General features: G+C 46.2%; 1 protein-coding gene across 2 annotated transcripts; it reads right to left on the bottom strand.

Annotated features, from left to right (window-relative positions):
• Positions 1–690: 690 nt before the first annotated feature.
• On the bottom strand, positions 691–7,496 carry LOC122460772 (SCAN domain-containing protein 3-like). 2 transcript variants are annotated; one of them, XM_043517311.1, is made up of 4 exons: positions 7,340–7,496; positions 5,352–6,287; positions 3,471–3,693; positions 691–2,471 (listed from the first exon to the last, which is right to left on the bottom strand). In XM_043517311.1, the coding sequence occupies exons 2-4, from the start codon at positions 6,174–6,176 to the stop codon at positions 2,461–2,463; spliced, it is 1,059 nt and encodes a 352-aa protein (XP_043373246.1). In that variant the 5' UTR covers positions 6,177–6,287; positions 7,340–7,496; the 3' UTR covers positions 691–2,460. The 2 variants fall into 2 exon arrangements, with proteins under 2 accessions (XP_043373246.1, XP_043373247.1); XM_043517312.1 differs by lacking the exons at positions 691–2,471; positions 3,471–3,693 and adding an exon at positions 3,722–3,853.
• Positions 7,497–12,495: the final 4,999 nt, after the last annotated feature.

Genomic DNA, 12,495 nt, shown 5'->3' with positions numbered 1-12,495 from the left:
GTATTAAGCACCATTAAGCACAAATATTGTAACAATGATATAGCCTAAACTGACCTATACTATAATCTTGTACACTTATGCTAAGTATCCCTAACACCTTGAATTAGCTGAAGTAAACCTTGGCTTGAGTAGATAGAAAAACTGTCAGTATCCAGACAGATGATTATATCTTCATGATGGTAGGAACGGAGTTACACACAAACCTAGGAGGTGCTTTCAAGTCCCTTAGTACTTGGAATGGATGTGCTCAAAACAAAAATAATGGTGCATCATGACCTGAAAGACATAGGGTGACCAGATGTCCTGATTTTATAGGGACAGTCCCAATTTTAGGGTCTTTTTCTTATATAGGCTCCTATTACCCCCAACCCCTGTCTTGATTTTTCACACTTGCCGTCTGGTCACCCTAGAAAGACATGGGTTCAGAACAAAAGATAAATGGGTAAACCTGGTATCAAAACCAAACAAGGTAGAAAGCTGATTAATTAAATCCAGTTTCAAATGACGTATGTGGTGCCTTTTACTGGTAAAAAAGTAGGGTACCAAAGAATGGCGTTAGGGGTGTAACTCTGGGGAGAACACCTGTGTGAGATTAATGTAACATCGCTGCATGGGACTGATCTTCAGAAACTGGTATCACATAGAACCTTTTTCCTGTACCATATTGATAAACCAGTCTGACATGTAATATTTGGTCTCAGGAGTATATTTCATAACACAATAACAAGCCAAAGTATGGTCAAGCAATTGACTATACAATTTATCAACAATGTAATAAAAAAAAAACAGATCAAGCTTCTTGAACCTCCCACTGTAAGACATTTTCCAGACCTCAAATAATTCTTACAATCTTGTATTCCTTTTCTTACACTTGTTCTTGTAGTTCTTTTCTGAATCCTTTCCAGTTTGTCAAAGTCCTGTGTGAAGTGTGGACACCAAAACTGACACACAGTATCCAGTAATGATCTCACTAATGCCATACAAATAAGCAACATCCCTTTCCTGGTCCTACTTCATATTCTCCTGCTTATACATATGAAGGCCACATTCACCCTCCTAGCTACACTATTGCACTGGGAGCTCATGTTCATTTATTTACCTGTCATGACCCTAAGTCCTTTTCAGTGTCACTGCATTCCAGGATACTATCCCCATCCAGTAAATGTAACCTACATTTTTCGTTCCTAGATGCGTGATCATGTATTTGGCTGTATACACATGCATGGTGTTCAAATAAACCAATCCAGATTGCTATGTATAAATGGCTTATCCCCATTGTTATTTGCCACTTCACCTAATTTGTGTGTCATCTGCAAATTTTACTACCAATGATTTTGTATTTCTTTCCAGATCACTGATAAAAATACTGAATATCATTAGGCCAAGAACAGATCGCTGCAGGACCCCACCAAAAAAATAAACACCCACATGCACATGAATCCTAACTTACAATTACTTTCTGAGATCTAACAACTAGCCAGTTTTCACTCCATTTAATATAGGTGCCCTGATTTTGTATGGTGCTAATTGTTTAATCAGAACGCTGTGTGGTACTAAGTCAAATGCCTTACAGAAGTCTCAGTACATCATGTCAAGAGAGTTACCTTTGTCAACCAAACTTGTGATCTCATCAAAAAGTGACATCAGGTTTATTTGACAAGACCTATTTTCCACAAAAACAAACTGACTGACAGGCATTAGTTCTTTATTGATTGCATCCCATAGCAGCTGCTCTGTGATCTTCCCCAGTATTGATATCAGTATACTCAGTATACTGAGTATATTCAGGTTTACACTTTTAAATATTGGTTTGACACTGGGGAGTTCCAGAGGACTGGAAAAAAGCTTGGTGTTCCAGGATTTCTTAAAAAAAATCACACTTATTCTCACAAATCTCCAGAGGAGTGAGGAACAGGGGAGAGGGATCAGAGATGAAAGGTGGGGGATATGAGCCTGGGGCTTGGGAAAGGGAGAAAATGAAGGAGGAGCCATGAGAGGGGGAGAGAAGCAGGAGCAAATAAGATGCAGAGGACTGGAGCACTGAGCTTGATTAATGTGTATGTGACTTTCCAGGGACTTCCATATTACATTCAAAACCCGTATGTAAACACAATGTTAAGGTTGTAAAGATGAACACTCAAAGGTTGGGAATGCCAGAATTAATCTCGCCCATGCAACCTTATTTCAGCTTCCTTGTGCATATGCATTATTATAGTCTTTAATTACATGATCACAAACTGTTTTTTCTGCATTCAGAGCACAGGATGGACCATGTTCATTGAATGGTAGCTATTCAACAACTCTTTTTATCCTCCACATTGATTGTGTGGTCCCATGCGTTATTCACTGCACACCATTCAAGCCATGCACTGAATACAGAATTAATGATTCCTCATGGGCTTTTCAATGCTGCTGTCATCGTAGTATCTTAGTTCTTTACCAACGTCAATGAATTTATCTTCACAACAACCCTGTGGGATATGGAGTTATTATGCCATTTACATACCGGGAACTAAAATACGGAGATGAAAGCCAAAATTGTCAAAAATGTCTTCTAATTTTGCATGCCCCATCAGAGGTGCCGAAAACCTGATTTTTCAGAGTATTTAATATTACATAGCACCATATCTGTTCAAAGCACAGCTCCCTTTGACCTCAGTCACATTTGTGGTGCAGAGCACTTCTGCAAATCAGACTCCAGGCTCTCAATTGGGCACCCGGAAAATGAGGAACACACAGAGTGTGTCTACACTGCAATGTAATCCCAAGGTGAGAGGGACTTGAGTCAGTTGTCCCATGTTAGGGAAGCCTGTGAAAAGTTCGATTTAAGTGGCTTCCCCAACATCATATAGAACTGCATGGCAGAGGCACGAGTATTATCCAGTTCCCACACAGTTGTCAGAGAAAACTCCCCATATAAAATCATAGAAATATAGGGCTGAAAGGGACTTCAAGAGGCCATCTAGTTCATCCCCATGCACGGAGGCAGGATTAAGTATCCTAAATGATTCCTGACTGGTCTTTAACTTGTTCTTAAAAACTTCCAGATATCTTCGCCCCAACTGGCATCTAACAACATATGAAATGCTGCTGGTCAAAGATTTGGGGAGGGGTATATGTGAAAAATTTGGAAAGAAAATTAACTTTTCACTTTCCCCTTCATTTTTTTAAGAAAAAAAAAATCACAGTGAAATTTTTCAAGTAGAAATATTTTGTTTATATTTTTTTCATTACAAAATTTGGACAGAAAAAGGGGAAAAAAATCTGTTTTGAAATTTTTTTTTTCTATAAATTTCAGTTTGTATTCTGAATATCGCCTGTATTTCTCTCCAACACTGGAAGTGGCTGGAGGTTTTCATATTCCATCGCTCCCCACCCCCAAGCAAGCCAGTACTTCCTAGTCCCCGCAAATGTTCAGCCCTGGGTGCTCACCTCTCTGCTGCCCCCTCAGCCCCGCACCTTCCCCATACCTGGCTTATTATCCATTTCCTGGAGGATCGGGGGCTCCTCTTTGGGGACACAGAGTGGTTCATACTGGTGTCCTGGGGTCTCAGCTCGTCCCACCTCCTCCTGGGATACACATTCGTGATGGGGCTGCAGCTGCTCTAGCTGGGCGCCGGGAGCATCCCATAATGCCTCAGGGGAAGCAATCTTCTCCGAAGTCACTTCCTCAACCTTCACACGCACTGTGACCTGAGGATGAGCCAAAGACATCACAGTGTAGCTGGTCCCTGGAACCCATAGGGGAGAGTGGAGTCTGAGAGGGGAGCCTTCAGGGAACATCCTCAAGAAACACAGAGATGGTGGAAGGGACCACAGACCCAAGCTAGATTTTCAGGCTCAGCAGGGGGCACTGTGGAGGGCAAGTAACAAAACAGAGACCCTTACAGTAACACAGGAGCATAAGGAAGAGAATGCCCCTTGAACACACTCTGTGCAGGGCCTGAGGCACCATGTCAAACAGCCAATTAATAACAAGAATAGTAATAAGCTAAATGAAGTGATGCCCACACAACCAGGTTCTGCCAGGTCAAACAAACAGATTGTCAAAGGTTTGTGAAATTAGGAATCCAGGAACTGCCAGACTGGATCAAACCAGTGGTCCATCTAGCTCAGTATCTCATCTCTGACAGTGGCCAGCACCAGACGCTTGAGAAAGAGGTGCAAGGACCCCATCATTATGGAGAAATCTTCTCCCCAGGAAAGATCACTCCTGATCCCCAGTATCTAGAGGTCAGCTGAGGTAGGTGAAGTTGGATATATACTACAGGTTGTACCTTGCTGGTCCGGCACCCTCGGGACCTGACTGGTCCCGAATCAGGGAACTTGCTGGACCAGGGGAGGTCAGGTCAATGCCGGCCCCTCTGCTGCTGCCGGCCGTGGGTCTGTGCTCCAGCGGCAGCAAAGGGGCTGGCACTGACGAAGCAGAGACAGGGTGACGCTCCAGGGAAGAAGCGGGGCAGCTGCAGAGCCCTGCGGCCGGGTGCCCAGAGTGGAGCCCCGCAGCTGGCAATGGAGCCCGGGAGCACTCCCAGCAGCCAGGATGCGCTCCTGGCCCCCGGACACAGGGCTTCGCAGCTGCTTCGCTTCCTCCCCCGAGCGCCACCCTTTCCCCGCTCCTCTCCCTCCCTGAGTTTGAACGTGGCAAATCAGCTCTTTGCGGTGCTCCAGAAGCTCTGGGAGGGTGGGGAAGGAGTTTCTAAGCCCGGGGATGCTGGCTTTTCCCTGTGAGTGCTCCAGCCCCGGAGCACCCATGGAGTCGTAGAGGATGCTGGACCACGGATGTTGCTGGACTAGGGAAATCCAGATTAAAGAGGTACAACCTGTAGTATAATCCTGGAAAGTCTTTCTATCCATAAATATATCCAATCCATTTGTTACACCCTGCTCCATTCTAGGCTTCAAATAGCATATTGTGTTGTGTGGAAACGGACTTGAAGTTTTACATTTTGCTTTATACCTAGTGACTTGCCATCCCCTTATTCATGTAATAGGAGACAGGGCAAATAAAAGATCCCAGTTCAATGCCTCTAGGATATCCCTTCTTATTCTTCTCCTTTCAAAGGTATGCCTGATCCCTTTCTTCCTCTAGGTCTGATCAGGAACCAAAGAGAATCTTGCAGCCCTGATTCCCTTCAGTACCAGCTCCTACATCCAGCCATCACTCCCCGCCTAATAGGAACAGCCTTTGCTCTCTGCTTGCTCTACGGAGGAGGACTGGATGCTGAGTTTACAGCACAGCAATCTGGTCTGTGAGCATCCAGTCCCATCTAGAGCCTGTCTATATATTTGGCCTCTTCTTTCCCTCCCCACCAGTCTCCACTGGGATTATCAAATTAAAATATTCTTACCTGCTGCTCCCATAATCCAGCCTCTGGCTGCCTCAGTTGGAACCCCTCTGCCAGGGCCACCGCTTGGGCGCAGTTCTCTGGGCCACGTTCCCAGACCCAGTTCTGCATTTCCTCCGGCAGAATGGTCAGGAACTGCTCCAGGATCAGCAGCTCCAGGATCTGCTCCTTGGTGTGGCTCTGTGGCTCCAGCCAGCGATGGCAGAGTTCCTGGAGGCAGCTGTAAGCCTCCCGGGGCCCCTCGGCCTCTTGGTAGCGGAATTGCCTGAAGCACCGGCGCCGCGTCTCCAGGCGGGAGTCCTCCCCTTGTAGGATGGCAGCTTTCACCTTCCCATAGTCTCTGCTGTCTCTAGCCTCCAGGCTGCTGTAGGCCTGTCGGGCTTTTCCGCTGAGTGCCGGCACGAGTCGCGTTACCCACTCTCCTCTCGGCCACTGGCAGGCATTAGCCACATGCTCGAAGTTGGCCAGATAGGCCTCGATATCGTCCCCTGGTGCCAGCTCAGGTAGCTGTAGCGTCACCGGGGCCGGCACAACTTCAGGAGGGGTCCATAGGGCCTGCAGCACCTCCTGCCACTGGACTTCCCAGCGCTGGGGCGGCTCGTCCTGCCTCTGAGGCCTGGACTGTTGTGGAGCCGCCCATCTCAATAATTCCCCGATGGTCCCAGAGCAAACAACAAAGGGAAGGTTCTCTCCTTGCTCCACTCCCTGCCCTGGCTCGGGGCCTGGTGTGTCTTGTTCCTCCCTTTTTACTGGGGGCTGCATCCCCTGCTCTAAAGGCACCTGTAATTGGAGACCCAAAACTGCACTTGTACCCAGGTCTGTGGCCATGGTCTGTCTCCGGAGCGGCTGCACTTCAAGCTAGGGCCTGCACTCTCAGACGCCAATCTCAATAAACATGTGTGGAACCTGTCAGGAGCATCCAGCCTCCTCCTGCACAGCCTGCAGCAAAAGATCCATATGAAACACTACATTAAAAGTACGGTATTTAGGTTGCAAAGCCAACCACTTGAATGTTAGGACATTCCAAGGTCTGCCCATTCAGCATTAACTCTGCCCACTTGTGCATCCCTCTGGTGCCCTGAGTGTGTCCTGTGGAAAAAAATAGGATGTAACTATCCAATTAAATTAATGCAGATGAATAAAGCAGGCAACCGCGAATCTATCATTTCCTAACTTCTGGGTGCTGCTTGACTTTGCTACCTAAACGATGTTCTTTTAACAGAGATTTTTGTACGTAATTTCCAAATATTTTTATTTTAATACAGACATTCCCAGTACAGCAGCTGCTGCTATTGGGTCTTCGAGAGCCCAGCCTTACAACGTCTCGGTGTTCAGCTATTATTTTGGCAAGCTGCTGACGTTTTCCTGAGGAACAAAATCAAGAGAAGGGAAAGGGTAATTTTTAGCAGTTTATAACTCAGTAGGGTGACCAGGTGTCCCGTTTTGAAAGGGACAGTCCTGTTTCTGGGGACTTTTTCTTATACAGTGCCTATGACGCCCTACCCCCTTCCCGTTTTTTCACAGTTGCTATCTGGTAACCCTATAACTCAGCCAAATCTGAGCAGAGTTTCATGGGACAAAGAAGAGGCACTTCTCCAGCCTGCTGCAGAGAGCCGAGGAACGGGAGCTTCTCAAAGAAAAAGTTGCAAGAATTTTTTGTAAGGGAAAGTGTTTGGTGACCTAAATAGAAGGGCCACTACTAGAGCCCCCTGCAGTAAATGTCGTGAGGGCAGGACCCACGACTTGTACCCCCAGCTCACTGTCCCCCTCGGCACAGACTTGACCCTCCCTCCCCCCATCTCTTGCGGTGGGGGCTCTTGTTCCTCAGGTCCCAGAGGGAGCTGCAAAGAGAAAAGCCCCCGCCGGGGGGACCGTGTCCTGAACGGGCACGTCCCCCCTGAGCATCGGGGTGACGGGGGACTCCCTACAGAGCAGGGCGGGGGGGGGGGGGGCAGCCCTTCTCCCTTGTGGCTCCTGCGGTGGGGACGTACCTGGGGCGGGGGGCTCCTGTTCTTCCGATCCAGCGCCTCCGTCTGCCCTGTTCTCTCCGTGTATCCAGCGACCGCTGAATCCCCTTCCCCTGTGCCTGGGCTTCCCCTGGAGCCCGCAGACGCTGGGGAGCCGGGGGAGCCCTAGACGACGCGGAGGGGCTGGTCCTACCTAGGAAGTGACAAGGCTGCTGGAGCAGGCTTCGCCCCACCTCTGCAAAGCCAGGACTGGCTGGGCTTGCTGTCAGTCCGGGCGAATCCCGCCCCCGCCCTGAGGGCCCGCCCCGGATTGGGATTGGCTGGCCTGGGGCGATGGCGTTTCCGGCGCGGCGCGCGCTCGGCTCCCGAGCCTTCCCTCGCGGCCCCAGCTGCAGCCTCTGGCGAGGCGCGGGCGAGTCTGAGCGTAGGTCGGAGCCTCGCGGGGCTAGACTAGCCCGGCCCCGACTCGCCCCTCGCTGTAACGCCGCGGTACCGCTCTGGCACGGAGACGTTTAGCTGCCCACCCGCCTGCTCTGCGGGACCCGGGGGACGCCGCGCAGACACACCGGCCCTGAGATGGTTGCGCCAGCAGGGCACTCGGCGGGAGACGGGCCCTGGGTTGAAGTGTTTGTAAACTAAATAGACTAGTTTCAGAGGAGCAGCCCTGTTAGGCTGTATTCGCAAAAAGAACAGGAGGACTTGTGGCACCTCAGAGACTCACACATGTATTAGAGCAGAAGCTTTCGTGAGCTACAGCTCACTTCATCGGATGCATGAAATGCATCCGATGAAGTGAGCTGTAGCTCACGAAAGCTTCTGCTCTAATAAATAGACTAGAGAGGCCAAGGGTGGGAGGAAGAACGCATGGCTCCCATTTTACAGATGTGTGGCCACTGGATTATCTAATCTGACCTGCCTAATCTAAACCACATAATGGAGAGCTCGGGCACAGAGACTGACTCGTCTAAAGGGAAGAGGCAATTGGGCCGGGGCAGAGTGGCTTGGGGGGTAACGGTGCTAGGCAAAGATCCAGGGCACCTGACTTCTGTTTCTAGCTCTGTAAAAAGAAAAGGAGGACTTGTGGCACCTTAAGAGACTAACCAGTTTGTTAGAGCATAAGCTTTCGTGAGCTACAGCTCACTTGCAAAAAGAAAAGGAGGACTTGTGGCACCTTAGAGACTAACGAATTTATTAGAGCATAAGCTTTCGTGAGCTACAGCTCACTTGCAAAAAGAAAAGGAGGACTTGTGGCACCTTAGAGACTAACGAATTTATTAGAGCATAAGCTTTCGTGAGCTACAGCTCACTTGCAAAAAGAAAAGGAGGACTTGTGGCACCTTAGAGACTAACGAATTTATTAGAGCATAAGCTTTCGTGAGCTACAGCTCACTTCATCGGATGCTCTGTAACCGAGTTCCTCATTTCCTCTCTCTGTGCCTCTGTTTCCCTTCCCATTCTTTATCTATCTGGTCTCTTTAATGTGTGTTCTCTCCAGGGACGGGATATTCTCTCACAGGACGTCTGTACGACACCTGGCACAACGAGTGCTGATCTCAGTCACTGTTTCAGAGTAGCAGCCGTGTTAGTCTGTATTCGCAAAAAAGAACAGGAGTACTTGTGGCACCTGAGAGACTAACACGTTTATTAGAGCATAAGCTTTCGTGAGCTACAGCTCACTTCATCGGATGCAGATGAAGTGAGCTGTAGCTCATGAAAGCTTATGCTCTAATAAATGTGTTAGTCTCTCGGGTGCCACAAGTCCTCCTTTTCTCAGTCACTGTGTTTCTGTGCAGTGCCCAGCACAATGGGGCACCAATTTCAATCACCGTGTGTTTGTGCAGTGCCTGGCCCAATGGGGCACTGATCTTGGCTGCTGTGTATGTCAATTTCTAGATGTTTCTACACTGCATCCAAAAAACCTGTGTTAAAAGAACGTTAAAATTGCAAAGTCAAACACTCAAAAGTTAGGAAACACCAGAACTTAGGTTGTCCATGCAATCTTATTTCAGTTCCCTTGTGTGTATGCATTATGATTACAATCTTTAATTACTTAATCACATAATGTTTTTTTCCACAGGACCACTGCCTTATTTAGAGCACAGGATGGACTGTGCTTACTGAATTATGGGTAGTTGCTCAATATCCTTATCGTTCAGTGTGTGGCCCCAGGCCTGATTTACTGCAGACCATCCACGCCCTGCTCTGCTCCCACAGTTATTGATTCCTCCCGGGCTTTTGTATGATCTTTTCCCATCTTCCCTCATAGGTCATGTTTTCTAGACCTTTAATCATTTTTGTTGTTCTTCTCTAGACTCTCTCCAATTTGTCCACATCCTTTCTGAAATGTGGTGCTCAGAACTGGACACAATACTCCAGATGAGTCCTAATCAGCATGGAGTAGAGTGGAAAAATTACTTCACTTCTGCTAATACATCCCAGAATGATTGCTTTTTCTTTTTTTTTTTGCCACAGTGTTACACTGTTGATTCATGTTTAGCATGTGATCCACTATGATTCCCAGATCCTTTTTCACAGTACTTGTTCCTAGGCAGTCATTTCCCATTTTTGGTGTGTGCAACAGATTGTTCCTTCCTAAGCTTGCATTTGTCCTTATTGAATTTCATCCTATTTACTTCCAGCCATTTCTCCAGTTTGTCCAGATCATTTTGAACATAAGTACAGCCATACTGGGTCGGACCAAAGGTCCATCTAGCCCATTATCCTGTCTCCCGACAGTGGCCAATGCCAGGTGCCCCAGAGGGAATGAACAAACAGATAATCATCAAGTAATCCACCCCCTGTCGCTCATTCCCAGCTTTTTGCAAACAGAGGCTAGGGACACCATCCCTGCCCATCCTGGCTAATAGCCATTGATGGACCTATCCTCCATGAATTTATCTAGTTCTTTTTTTAACCCTGTTATAGTCTTTGGCCTTTACAACATCCTCTGGCAAAGAGTTCCCTGGGTTCACTGTGCATTGTGTAAAAAAAATACTTCCTTTTATTTGTTTTAAACCTATTAATTTAATTTGGTGACCCCTAGTTCTTGTGTTATGAGAAGGAGTAAATAACACTTCCTTATTTACTTTCTCCACACCAGTCATGATTTTATGGACCTCTATCATATCCCCTCTTAGTTGTCTCTTTTCCAAGCTGAAAAATCCCAGTCTTATTAATCTTTCCTCATACGACAGCTGTTCCATGTTCCTAATCATTTTTGTTGCCCTTTTCTGAACCTTTTCCAAGACAAATATATCTTTTTCGAGATGGGGTGACCACATTTGCACACAGTATTCAAGATGTGGGTGTACCATGGATTTATATAGAGGCAGAATGATATTTTCAGTCTTATTATCTATCCCTTTCTTGATGATTCCCAACATTCTGTTAGCTTTTTTGACTGCCGCTGCACATTGAGTGGATGTTTTCAGAGAACTATCCACAAGGACCTCAAGATCTCTTTCTTGAGTGGTGACTGCTAATTTAGACCTCATCATTTTATATGTATAGTTGGAATTATGTTTTCCAGTGTGCATTACTTTGCCTTTATCAACATTGAATTTCATCTACCATTTTGTTGCCCAGTCACCCAGTTTTGTAAGATCCCTTTGTAACACTTTGCAGTTTGCTTTGGACTTAACTATCTTGAGTAGTTTTGTATCATCTGCAAATTTTGCCACCTCACTATTTACCCCTTTTCCCAGATCTTTTATGAATATGTTGATAGTACTGGTCCCAGTACAGACCCCTGGGGGACACCACTGGTTACCTCTTTCCATTCTGAAAACTGACCATTGTTTCCTATTAACCAGTTATTGATCCATGAGAGGACCTTCCCTCTTATTCCAAGACAGTTTAACATGACATGAATTTTAATTCTATTCTCCAAAGCACTTGCAAACCTTTCCAGCTTGGTATTGTCCGCAAACTATATAAGTGTACTTTCTATGCCATCATCTAAATCATTGATGAAGACATTGAAAAGAACCAGACCCAGAAATGGTCCATGCGGGACCCCATTCTTTATGCCCTTCCAGATGACTGTGAACCATTGATAACTACTCTCTAGGAATGGTTATCCAACCAGTTATGCACCCACCTTATAATAACTCCATCTAGGTTGTATTTCCCTAGTTTGTTTATGATGTTGTTGTCCTCTTACTTCTTTACAGACCTTAATACATTTATATCTTCACAAGCCCCCTGTGCGTGTAAGGAATAATTGTTTTCCCTATTTTACACCAAAATTAAAGCCAAAATTGTTAAAAGTGCCACAAATTTTGGGTGCCTAATTGGAGATGCCTAGGGCCAGATTTTTCAGAGCACTGAGCATTTTTATAGCACTTTATATATTCAAGCACAGCTCCCATTGACCTTAGTTGCAGCTGTGAGTACTCAGCACTTCTGTAAATCAGACCCAGCTCTCTAAAGTTGAGCACTCAGAAAATGAAGAACATAAACTATCTAATGGCTACGTATGACAAGTTGAATTTAAGTGACTTACCAGGTCAGCATTCAGCTTCTTTAATCAGAAGACCTTCATCTTCCACCTTGTTCACTACATGCCTTCTATCAGAAGGGTAGCCGTGTTAGTCTGGATCTGTAAAAGCAGCAAAGAGTCCTGTGACACCTTATAGACTAACAGACATATTGGAGCATAAGCTTTCGTGGGTGAATACCCACTTCATCGGATGCATATATTCACCCACGAAAGCTTATGCTCCAATACATCTGTTAGTCTATAAGGTGCCACAGGACTCTTTGCCGCTTTTACATGCCTTTTGACACCCTGGTAGGCCAGTCTGTACTCCACTCTAGTTGCACATCTTGCTGGGGATATTAATTGGTGGCTCCTCCATGGAGCTGTTACTGGTGTGGAGTTTGCCTCTCCGCACAGTTAGCATAGCCTAACCAAGACAAAAGGGATCATTTTAATCTTTTGGAACTTTATAAGGGAAAAACATCAAAATTGTACCAGGAGCATAAATACCATAGAACATTACCAAAGACTTACTACTTATACTAATAAACTATAGGTTACCAACTCATTAACCTTTGTGAGCTTGTACGTGCTGTGCAGTTAGTACCAAATGCATTGTTATGAACAAGAACAAGAGTTGACTTTCCGATATACTGTGTCACTTCGGAAAAGAATCAGCTTTTCCTCTCCTTGGCTGTAG

This window comes from Dermochelys coriacea, chromosome 6, assembly GCF_009764565.3.
Source record: "Dermochelys coriacea isolate rDerCor1 chromosome 6, rDerCor1.pri.v4, whole genome shotgun sequence".
Classification (NCBI taxonomy): Eukaryota; Metazoa; Chordata; order Testudines; family Dermochelyidae; genus Dermochelys; species Dermochelys coriacea.
This window is presented reverse-complemented; position numbering and strand designations above follow the sequence as displayed.